We start from the raw sequence: 11,974 nt of genomic DNA on the forward strand, positions 1-11,974 counted from the left end.
TTCATCTTATCTTCCCCATATTTTATTATAGATTTCCATCTTATTTTGGTTATTTTAATCTCTAAATTGTTAAAATTCTCATTTTAGTCTCTAAATTTTAAATATTATTTTTATTTTAGTTTTGAAAATTTTAAAATCTACGTTTCAGTTTATGAACTTTTAAAAAATGATGATTTTGATCTTCATATATACTAAAACTTTGTTAACTCTTTGACAAAATGACGAGATGACTTATATGTTTGGATGATTAAGCTACTAAATAAAGTTACCCAAAAAATCCAGAATTTCAATGTTAAATAAGGTGATAAAGTGAGCGAATTTAAAAAATATTTTTAATTCAAAATTTTGGTCGTTCAATATTGTAACAGGTTGATTGTTAGCATTTTACTTTACATTCCTAAAAAATACAAGCTTATCTATATGTAGGTTAAAGAGTCAATATAATTTTAATAATAAAGATTAAAATAAATACATTTTAAAAATTTAAAGACAAAAACTAGTGTTATTTAGAGTTTAAGAATCACAATAGAATTTGGTCGAAAGTTCTAAGTATAAAATAAGATTTAATCTTTTATTATATTATTAATTATTAATATTAAAGAAGAGAGAAAGAAAAAGAAAAATAACCCTGGGCCCGTGGCCGTGGCTTTCTTCTTTCTCCACCTCTTTCAATTATTCTCTATTTCTCCCGTCTCTCCCATCGACGTCCAGCTCCACATCGCCAACCACCCAGGTTTCTTTCTCCTCCCTGCGGCAGCCACGCACCGCCACGCCAAGGGGTAACGTCAGAAATTTTCTTTTGATCGAAGCAATATTTCTGATAATTTTGATTTTGAAATCCTTTTTTTTTTTTTTTTTTTTTTATATTTTCCAAACTTCAAAAGTGATTTCAAATCAAGGGATTTGAAATCCATCAAAATCCAGTGTTTCCAAACAAGGGCTAACGTTGTATGCTTCACGAGAAATCCATCACTTGAAGAAATCTAAGATTTCAATTGTTTTGCATGCTTTGAGATAGTCAAAGATCGATGTTCTAGGGTTTTTGTTTTTGGATCGCGTCGTGGTTTTAGTCTATCTATGAAATTTGGTTGGAGTTATTCAAGAGATGTATAGCAATTTCAAGGAGCAAGCTATTGAGTTCGTGAAGCAGGCGGTACAAGAAGATAATGCTGGCAATTACGCGAAAGCCTTTCCCCTGTATATGAACGCTTTGGAGTACTTCAAAACTCATTTGAAGTATGAAAAGAATCCCAAGATCAAGGAAGCTATTACCCAGAAATTCACCGAGTATTTGCGCCGTGCCGAGGAGATACGGGCGGTTCTCGATGACGGCGGTCCTGGTCCAGCTTCCAATGGGGATGCAGCCGTTGCAACTAAGCCCAAGACGAAACCTAAGGATGGAGAAGGAGGGGATGGAGAGGATCCAGAACAGGCCAAGTTACGGGCTGGTCTTAATTCGGCAATCATAAGGGAGAAGCCGGATGTCAAGTGGAACGATGTTGCTGGATTGGAGAGCGCCAAGCAGGCATTGCAAGAGGCGGTAATATTGCCTGTTAAGTTCCCACAATTCTTTACTGGTTAGTTCCATTTTTATCTACTAGCATATTGTTCTTCTAGCTGCGATTTTCTTTTTGAGTTTGATTTGACGTGATTACAATTATGCTGGATTGAAATCTTCTAGTTTAATTATAATGGTGAATCTCATCCTAATTAATTGCTTGGATTAATGACTCAATTGGACATATGATAAACTTGTCGGATATTGTATTCTCATTTCCAACTTGCTTTTTAATTAAAGTCATGTCAAAGATAATCAGTTGCCTTTATTTAGGCAAGAGGCGACCGTGGCGAGCTTTCTTGTTATATGGGCCTCCTGGAACTGGAAAATCATATTTGGCAAAGGCTGTTGCAACGGAGGCTGACTCAACATTTTTCAGGTAATGGTCCCGAGGTTTGAGCATATGAACTTGTCTTCTGTGATTTGTGTAGTCGCTATATATTTCTTCACTGTCCTAGCTGTTAATACGACTGTGTGAGCCACTTACAACCCTAGAATTCTAATGTAGCTATTTTTATGCCATCAACAAAATATATGAACTTTGTGCTGCTTTATGTTCGCTTTTGAAAACGTGCAGCTAGTATGAACAATATCATTTTAAAGTGACGTCTCTTATTAAATATCTTTCATGCATTACAGTTGAGGATCTTAGGGATTAGTGACAGATTTAGCTGTGGGGAATTTCATTTTCTAAATGTTCTGTTCAACAATATCTCAAGAATTTATCCTTAAAATAGGATGTGCTGCTAGAATGCATTATGGTAGGTTTCCTAGATCCTCTTATCAAAAAAAAAAAAAAAAAAGGTAGGTTTCCTAGGTCTTCTTCATCGGTTTTGTTTATATAATGTAATTTGTTGTAATTATTGTAATTCTTTAGTTTTATTTTGTTCATTTATTAATTATTGAATTAGTGAGCTTTAATCTTCTTTTTATGGGATCCCTTGTATAGTTGAGTAATATGGAGATTCTTGTTGATAATTCTTGAGAGTTTTAGACTGTTAGATTGGAGAATCCGTTTGCTTGGCAGGAAACTCAAGAGGAACATTTGACTGAAGGTAAAGGTGGTAAGTACGGAAGTAGGAAGTTTAATATAAAGGGTTTGGCCAGTTAGCAAATTTAATGCAGAAGATGCATCTGTGTCAAATTTTAAGTGGTAGAACCTACCCTTTCTTTTGCTCTTGATAACCAAAGGACAACAAATGCACTTGAAATGGACTTGAACATTTTCTTCTACAATTTTTATATTAAAAAGCTTATATTTGCCTTTTCTTAGCGTGGCCTGTGAGACATTGAAATAGGAATGATGTGGATTGTTGTGATCTTCCATTATTTACTTGCTTCACGAGCATATTATGGTTTTTGGCTTTAAAAATCTTGAGGACTACAATAAGCTACCTGTTTAATGATTTATTTTATTGAAATACAGTTCAAATACCTTTGATGGCTATGCACATTTTGAACTCATTGAATAGCTTCAAGTGGATATAAAGTGGGGAATACAAAAACAAAAATATCTTACAAGATAGAATCCAACTTATGGTTGTAAAAAATAAAGGGATGGATACCAAAACAACTTTTGGTGACCATTTTCTTTGCTTTCATTTCCATTCTGTCTAATTGCAGGGCATACACACACCACATAGCACATCTTTGGCAGTTATTTGAAAGTGTTTTTAGTTATCACTAATCTCAGCTATTTACTGGTTCTCTACCTCTTGTTTTAAATTGATTTTTCTCCCCCTCCATTTTCTGCTTATAGCATTTCTTCTTCGGACCTTGTCTCGAAATGGATGGGTGAAAGTGAGAAGCTAGTTTCAAATCTTTTTCAAATGGCTCGTGATAGTGCTCCGTCTATCATCTTTATTGATGAAATAGATTCATTGTGTGGTCAACGAGGTGAAGGTAATGAAAGTGAAGCTTCAAGACGCATTAAGACTGAACTTCTTGTGCAGATGCAGGTATTGTTTGTTTCTAGAGTAACAGCGTGAGTATTTTGTGTATTAAAGGAGGGATGTTGATTATTATTATTATCTTTTGCATCCTTTGCCCATTCCATTGTCTTGAGAATGCTCATTTTTAGAAAATGTGTCCTTACTTGCTGCTGACCTATGTCCAAGTGTTTTCTAGCCAATTGAAAGTTGACTTAAATTATTTCTAAAGAGTTCTGTAATAGGTAAGACTTAAGAATTCACTTACTTGTTTCTGTGATTCTGCCCATCTATCTGGGTTTTCACTGCTTAAATTTTAGGCTTTAGAATATCTGGTTTGTTTCATATCTTGTCAATATCCTAAATTTTCTAACTTTCCCATGTGTATCGGGTTTGCTACCTCGTTCACGTTTTAAAATCTGGTAGTTGGGCTATGGGCAAAGATGGGGACCTGGATGAGCAACCCTGACGCCGAGGGGTCTGAACTCATTAGCATTTTCTCTTATTATTTTTTACCGTTTCCAACCCTTAATGTCTGTTCCACATGTTTGGTGCATGCCATTTGTTCCTGTTGTTGTTGTTGTTGCTTTCTGTTTCCTTGCATACAATCTCCATGTTGAATAATTTTTCAGATGAATTTTGATGCGTGGTTAAATTTGCTCGATGAAAAGATAGTTTAATTTCTAATTACAATTAAATAATCTATTCATGTGTCACTAACTCAGCAATAGTTTATTGTCTATTATTTTATTTTGGACAAGATTACCATGTGATTTGCTTCAGGAATAGATTAGGGAAAGGGGAAGTAAATTATTTGGACCTTTGGAGGGTTATATTTTTTTTGGTTATGTATTATGTTTTTCCTTTCCCTCAAACAATCAGAATTTAAGGATGGCTGTTTGTTTGGAAGCTTGTATTTAAACTATTTTTAATAATGGTATTAGTTCTATCAAAATCACTATTCACGAATGTGTGATTGCATAAGAAGGAACAACTTCACTTCATTTAAAAAATAGTTCATCCATGAGAGCAAAGAGAACCAAAAATGAAAAACATAATTGAAAAATAGTTATCCAAATCCAAATATGTTTTTATTTGATTTCATTTCAGAAAAACAGAAAACTGATTTAGAAATGGTTTCAAAACAAGCTCCACGGATATTGTCTTATTTTACCTCATTTGTTATTAATATTATTTGAAAACTGAAGTATATATCTCTTGCATTAATAGGGTGTAGGACACAATGATCAAAAGGTTCTTGTTCTTGCTGCAACAAACACTCCCTATGCTTTGGATCAGGTGAAGAGGAAAATTCTGTTTCCACATCATGTAATGGATTACGGAAGTTTAATGCATATTTGACCAATAAGTGTTGTTTACAGGCCATTCGTCGACGGTTTGACAAGCGGATATACATTCCTCTTCCTGATTTGAAAGCTAGACAGCATATGTTCAAAGTTCTGGGAATTATATTTTATTTTCTCCTGTTAAAAGCAAGTTTTTTTTTTCCTTTTGGTTTGGAATGAACTTTGCTAATATTCCTAGACCTATTTAAATAGGTGCATCTGGGGGATACACCACATAATTTAACGGAAGCAGATTTTGAAAGCTTAGCACGCAGGACAGATGGTTTCTCGGGTTCAGATATTTCAGTTTGTGTAAGTGTGTAATATTAGTTGGATGAACTGAAATCTTTAATTGGTGCCTTGAATCTTTATCAGAGATTAGTCAGAAGGTAGTTCATGGACTCCTTGGAATTTGCAGGTGAAAGATGTGCTCTTTGAACCTGTTCGTAAAACTCAAGACGCTATGTTCTTCATTAAGACTCCTGATGGTATGTGGGTACCTTGTGGACCAAAACAACAAGGTGCTGTCCAAATTACCATGCAAGAGTTGGCAGCCAAAGGACTCGCCTCAAAGGTACATCGTGTCTCACCATCCTAGATGAATTTTTGGATTAAAATTTTGATATCTGACATGCAGTACGGGTATTCCTTGTGGTCCTTGTGGCTGCTTATTACCAGATAGTTACTCGCAACTTTAATGAAGTGACAAGCTTGCAGATATGATAATACAGACTATTATATTTTAACATTTTATGCATTGTTTTTGGTTGGATGCCACGTTGTCAATAGCACAATGGTGATGACCAATGATGCCTGATTGAACAAACAAACTAGGGATCTGTTCATCTTGAACTTTAGAGCCGTTTATATGATTTCATATTTTTCATTTTCTAAAAATAAACATTTTATGCATTGTCCAAAAATGAAGTCTCTATAGATACATGTATATACCCCTACATGTTGGAGAAGATACATGTATAGAGCCGTTTATATGATTTCATTTTTTATTTTTCATTTTCTAAAAATAAACATTTTATGCATTGTCCAAAAATGAAGTCTCTATAGATACATGTATATACCCCTACATGTTGGAGAAGATTTATTATTTGATCAGGGAATGCTTTCTAATAATATTTTGACTTAGTCAGTGGTTGATAGATGGAAGTTTTGTAGTCTGTTTATTCCATTCTTTAGTCCTTACATGATATGGAAGTAAGAAACTTACCCTTGTTTAAGGCTTGCTATTATCTCGCTAAACATTTGTGTGTTTTGGTGCAGATTCTTCCTCCTCCAATTACAAGAACAGACTTTGACAAGGTACTAGCTAGACAAAGGCCTACTGTGAGTAAATCTGATCTGGAAATTCATGAAAGGTTTACAAAAGAGTTTGGAGAGGAAGGTTGACGAGTTTGTTATATTTATATCGAGTCTATCTTGATTGTCACTATTGCGTACAACCCATCAGAGTTGTATTTTATTTATTTGTTCCAGCTCAACAAATTTATATATTTTTCAATTGTCCATTGAAGGAGAAGCCAATATGCACATTTTGTATTGAGCAGAAACATTGAAATCTGACCTTTCTCAAATTTCATGCCTCCAATTTGTGTATAGTATAGTTACAAAAAATTTGAAATAACTAATGGTGCTTGCTAATGTTATTCTTAGCATTTAGGTACTTAATTTGGTGCGTAAAACATTATTTCCAGAAAGTGTTTTGTTATACAGGATATTTACTGCGATATGATGGAGAATCCCAGTTTGCTTCTGTAGAATGTGAATTTTTAAGCTTCCATTTTGGTAATCATTTGAATTACTTTTTGAAAATTATGTAACCGATCGTTTCATCTCTAAAGTCTTTTGTATTGTTAGCTGATTTTTACCAATATTTTGAAAAACTAAGCCAAAATTTATAGATTAAAAAGGTAGTTTTGTTTTTGAGATTTGGCTAAGGATTCATGCAAATTTTATAGAGGAAATAGATTTCATTTTTCAATAATAAAGTCAAACGAGATCTTAACACATTATTTTGTTGTGTTATAGATTGAAATGTCTATTCACGTGTCTCCTAGGGATGAAATAGCCACTTTCAAACCTCTTTTTGAGAGTTTGTCCATAAAACTAATTAAATTACTTGTTTAACAGAAATGGCCACTTGTACGATAATGTCCTCTAAGTTGCTAAGTTCTAACCAAAATGAAAATATTTGTTGTTAGGTTGAATTGTCTATATACATGTAAAATAAAGTGTTTCATCTCATATTTAATCTAATATGAATAGAATTACGTTTGAGAATAAAAATAACTTAATTATTAATCTAAATAAATTTCTATTTTTTTTTTATTTATAAAAATATTCGATATCGATATTTTATCGGTATATCTGTAAAATTGAAATCTTGATATCGATATCAACATCTATATTTAATGTTTGGTTCTAATGCATTATTAATTTTTGGGACGGTAATTATTGTTTGGAATCTAGGAATCGGACAGTTTGTAAGGTTGTTAGAAACTTATAATTGCACATCAATGATTTCACATGTTAAAATTCCAAAAATTTTGAATTGTTGTGTAGTAATTCAACTTCTGCCAAATTAAACTTTCCATCCCCATCAATAATATATACTAATTCAAAAAGGAAACGAGTTCTTTCATTTTATAATAATAAGAAGGGGAAAAAAAGAAGAAAAATTAAAATTAAAGTTAATGCAGCCTTATAAATGATTAATATCGTCGGTGACCGTCGTCCTTCCAAACAGTGGCTTCAGTCGGCCACGCGATCTCCTTGGTCGCAATCCGTCAATTGAGTTCCATTCCCAATTCAACATAATTCCTCTTTTCCAATTCTACCCTCCTCCGACCATGATCTCTTCTGTCCATAGTGGGGCTATTACCGTCATTTGGTATTCCCACTCTGTCTCCACAGCTATCTTTCCATTTCCTTCAATTCCTTTAACTTTACTTTCTCAAAGTCTCGGTAAATCCCTCACCTACCTATTCCACCTTCCTTCCTCCGGCAAAGAATATGGGGAAAAAGCGTAACTGGAGCTGGAGCTCCGCCCTAGTCGGAGCGGCGTCGGCAATTGCAGCGACGGCGATAGTTTCCGCGAAGCCCAAGGACCCCACCTTCCACCTGATCTCAATAAAATTCACTTCCTTCAAGCTGAAGCCACCGGTGGTGGACGCCGAGCTCATCCTGACCGTCCACGTCACCAACCCCAACGTAGCTCCCATCCATTACTCCTCCACCGCCATGTCCATTTTCTACGACGGTTCCCTCCTGGGGTCGGCCCAGGTCGATGCCGGTTCGCAGCAGCCCCGATCCTGTCAGGTCCTCCGACTTCCGGCCCGGCTCGATGGCCTGAAATTGGCCCACCACGGCAGCCGGTTCATCTCCGACGTGGCTAAGCGAGAGATGATTCTGGATGCGAGTGTGGACATTGGGGGTTTTGCCAAAGTGCTGTGGTGGAGTCACAAATTCAAGGTCCACGTGGACAGCCATCTGACCGTTGATCCCGTCTTCCTTGATGTCCTTGATCAGGAAAACACTTCTCAACTTGAGCTCTTTCTTACTTAATCAATTAGCTTTTTTTTATGATATTAATGGATTTTTGGTACACAAATTCATAATCATACTCCCCTGTTTTATTATGCTAAATTAAGTATCATTTTCCTCATGTTTTTGGTTAGTTGTGGGAATAGAATTGATCGATTGAATGAAAAATCATAAATTTTCTTCCATTTTTATTTAAACATTAGGCTTTGATGAAATACCATTTAATTAATTGATTGACTATTGTTTGGGATTTGAGCATATCACCCTCTAAGAAATTACTAATGTTCTGAGTAACAAATTGCTGTCTAATGTGGACTTTGGTTATTATAGTAGTGGAAAGAAATGGATTAAGGTTCAATCATATGTTATACTTTTATTTGTCTACTTTGTCAGTGTGTGTTTGTTTTTTTAAAATGGATAATTTATAAACGTGGTTCAAGTGGTTTGGGCAAACTTTTGGTCTTGGTAGTTAAAACTTCAATTTAGTCTAAGTGATTTTAAAGAATTAAAAAAGAGAGAGGGAGAGAGAGAGAGAGAGAAAAGGAGTTAAGATTTTAGATATAAAAGACAAAAAACAACTATTATATTTTAATTTTAAAATATGTCAACCATAATTCGGGGGAAACATCGATTAACCATTGAACTGTTTCATAAATAGTGAACTTGATGGTATAATTTTGAAATATTTAGACTGAATTGATTGATTGATTGATTTTTTTTTTTCTGAAAAGGTATTGTAATTAAAGTTTGGGATGAGGAGCTCACACCTCGAAGTTGATAGTACAAGTACTATGTCAATTGAACTACGCTATTGTGGATTTATTCTTCTAACTTAACCCTCACATACAAAAAAAAAAAAAAAAAAAAAAAAAAAAAAAAAAAAAAAAAAAAAACTCCTCTCTATTTACATTTATGTAACTTTTTTTTCTCGTAAATAGTAACATTTATAACTCATTTTTAAAAGGGCTAGCCAAAATAAATCATAAAAATTAGATTCATATCCACACAATATAAAATTTGCAAAAACAGCAAAATCAATCAGTCCAGTCCAATTTAAATGAGGCATTAAAATTGAAAAGTAAAAAATGCCTCCACTGACTGTATGAAATTTAATTGTTATTTGATAGTTATGTGATCTATCTGATTTTTATTTGATATTGATTGTTATACGATTGCTAATGATACATATTGTTATCTGTTGCTATTTGATTACTATTTGATACTAATTACTGTTTATATCAATTATTATTTGAGTTTTATTTTACTTTCAATTACTTGAGCATTAATTCTTCTTCTCTTTTACTTTTACATATTTCACCCTTTTTTATTACCTTATATTTTTTTTGTCAATTAGTTAGTAGTGTTTGATGTTGCCATCTGATTTCCTTTTGATTCTCATCTGATTATGTTCTATTTTTTTTTAATCTCAATTTAGTAGTTTTTTATATTGCTATTTGATTGACATCTTATTACCTCTATTTTTTGTCGCATAATTAGTAGTGTCTAATCTTAGTTTCTAACATTGTCATATGATTGTCTTTTTATTGTTATCTAATTTCTATACGAACTTCTACTATATCATTATATCAGAAGGTTCAAAAAATTATTTATTTTCAGGTATATTGATTCGGGTAGTAATTAAAATTTCAAAATCTTTTATAACAGGCTAAAATTAAAGAGCCAAATAGAAAGAGAAAAATAATCTTAAAAAAAAAAAATCCTCTACCATTGAAAATGAGAAATTGTCCAAAATAACCTTTTTTACTTTTCACATTTAAAAAATAACACGCTTTCTGAATACTCGTTAGAATGGTTTTCTCGGGTCTTCTCGGTCGAGATCGTGCTCGAGATTGAGTTAGTTATTTGAATGTTTGAATATCAAATTTGCTTGATGGAAAATAAATTTTATGAATATTCCCCTAGTAATAAAAATATTATTATATTATATAATATCCAATTTTTTAAGAAACCTAACGATTGACTTACTCAACAAGTTTCTTAAACAAATTACTCAAACGTTTTGCTAGTGTTTGGAAGTCCTCAAACCCTTAAGTCTCATCTTTCTGCACACAATAAAAAAAAAAAAAAAACAAGGTGTATATATATATATCAATATTGTCTTGTGTAAATGTGTTTTAGTTGTTATTTGCATGCTACTGAGCCCAATAATTTATATTTTCGTGCTTGTTTACGTAAAATTGATGGAAATTCAATAAACTCGGCCGTGATTGAGTATATTTACCTCGAGACTTAGTGTAGAGTTTGAAATCTCGGGTAAGATATTTATATAGATGCACTGAGATTACGCAATCTCTCCGAGATTTTGAATGATTTTATTAATTTTTTTTGTATATGTGTGATTTTTTTAGGGATGCCTCCCATATTTATTTGTTTTGGGAAGCTACATTATACTTAATGAGAGGGTCCCCTAAAGAGTCATTTCGTTTGTTACCACAATATAGGGAAGCGTTGAAGCATTGAAGATTTCCAATCCTAGTACCCAATATGAGTTGGAGACTAATCCTAATGGGTATTTTAAGTATGTGTATATGGCACTTGGGACTGCGATCAAAGGTTTTCTAAACTACATTAGGCTGTGGTTGATGCTGCACACATGAAAGGAAAGTATAAGGGTATTATGCTCGTAGCGGTATCAATAAATGCTAATAAGCAAATGTACCTGCTTGCTTTCGGTTTGGGGGATAAGGAAACTATGATTTGTAGACGTGGTTCATGAGAAGGTTGCAAGCTACCATTTGCGTGGTTAATGGGCTAGTGTTCGTATTCAATCGACACAAAAACATTGCAAAGTATATTGCTACAGTTTTTTCTAATGCATTCCACGAACTTTGTATCCATCAATTGAGTCTGAATTTGATAACGAAGTTCAACAACGATAACGTGTGTGCAAACTTCATGTTAGCAGCTAAGGTATGTTGGGAGTCCGTCTTCTAAGGTATGGACTTCTAAGCGAGTTAGAAGAAAATTCCCTATCTGTGTATGAGTCATGCCTTGAAGGTAAAATGATTAAGAGACCCTTTACTGGAAAAGGTCACAGAGCCAAAGAACCTTTAGAGCTAATACATTCATACTTTTATGGTCTGATGAATGTCAAAGCAAGGGAAGGTTATGAATATTTCATCACTTTTACTGATGATTATTCAAGATATGGTATGTTTATTTAATGTTATTGGGGTTGATACCCTAAAGTCTCATGTCTTGTAGTTTGTAAATAGTTTGTATGAACGCTTGTGTTGTTAATATATGATATTTACTTCATATCTTGAATTTTTGCTCAGTTACTTGTTTTATTTGCTTTACCACAAACCAATAAACATAAAATCCCTGGTTATCTATATGTGGCTCAAGCATATATGTGGTGACATACAAGTCCACATACAAGTGGGTCATGTCTTGAGTGATAACCAAAATGGTCTGTAATATATGGATAAAGGAGGGAAACCTTATCCTGGTAACGCTACGGACGTGACCCGCTTTGTGGAATGGTCACAAGTGTTATGACTTGTCATAGATGGTCTGATCCTGATCATTCGTGTTGGGGACATGCGAGCAGGGGCGTCCTA

The 11,974-nt window shown here is 33.7% G+C and overlaps 2 protein-coding genes across 2 annotated transcripts; both read left to right on the forward strand.

Annotated features, from left to right (window-relative positions):
- Positions 1–581: 581 nt before the first annotated feature.
- On the forward strand, positions 582–6,421 carry LOC120087781 (protein SUPPRESSOR OF K(+) TRANSPORT GROWTH DEFECT 1). Its single transcript, XM_039044677.2, has 9 exons — positions 582–779; positions 885–1,577; positions 1,832–1,937; positions 3,318–3,516; positions 4,717–4,785; positions 4,869–4,943; positions 5,046–5,144; positions 5,251–5,406; positions 6,111–6,421. The coding sequence occupies exons 2-9, from the start codon at positions 1,106–1,108 to the stop codon at positions 6,234–6,236; spliced, it is 1,302 nt and encodes a 433-aa protein (XP_038900605.1). The 5' UTR covers positions 582–779; positions 885–1,105; the 3' UTR covers positions 6,237–6,421.
- A 952-nt stretch (positions 6,422–7,373) lies between these two features.
- Positions 7,374–8,587, forward strand: LOC120087813 (Late embryogenesis abundant (LEA) hydroxyproline-rich glycoprotein family). Its single transcript, XM_039044724.2, has one exon. The coding sequence runs from the start codon at positions 7,860–7,862 to the stop codon at positions 8,409–8,411; it is 552 nt and encodes a 183-aa protein (XP_038900652.1). The 5' UTR covers positions 7,374–7,859; the 3' UTR covers positions 8,412–8,587.
- The last annotated feature ends 3,387 nt before the right edge of the window (positions 8,588–11,974 follow it).

This window comes from Benincasa hispida, chromosome 10 (genome assembly GCF_027475165.1).
Source record: "Benincasa hispida cultivar pf3 chromosome 10, pf3_genome.v1.1, whole genome shotgun sequence".
Taxonomy (NCBI): domain Eukaryota; kingdom Viridiplantae; phylum Streptophyta; class Magnoliopsida; order Cucurbitales; family Cucurbitaceae; genus Benincasa; species Benincasa hispida.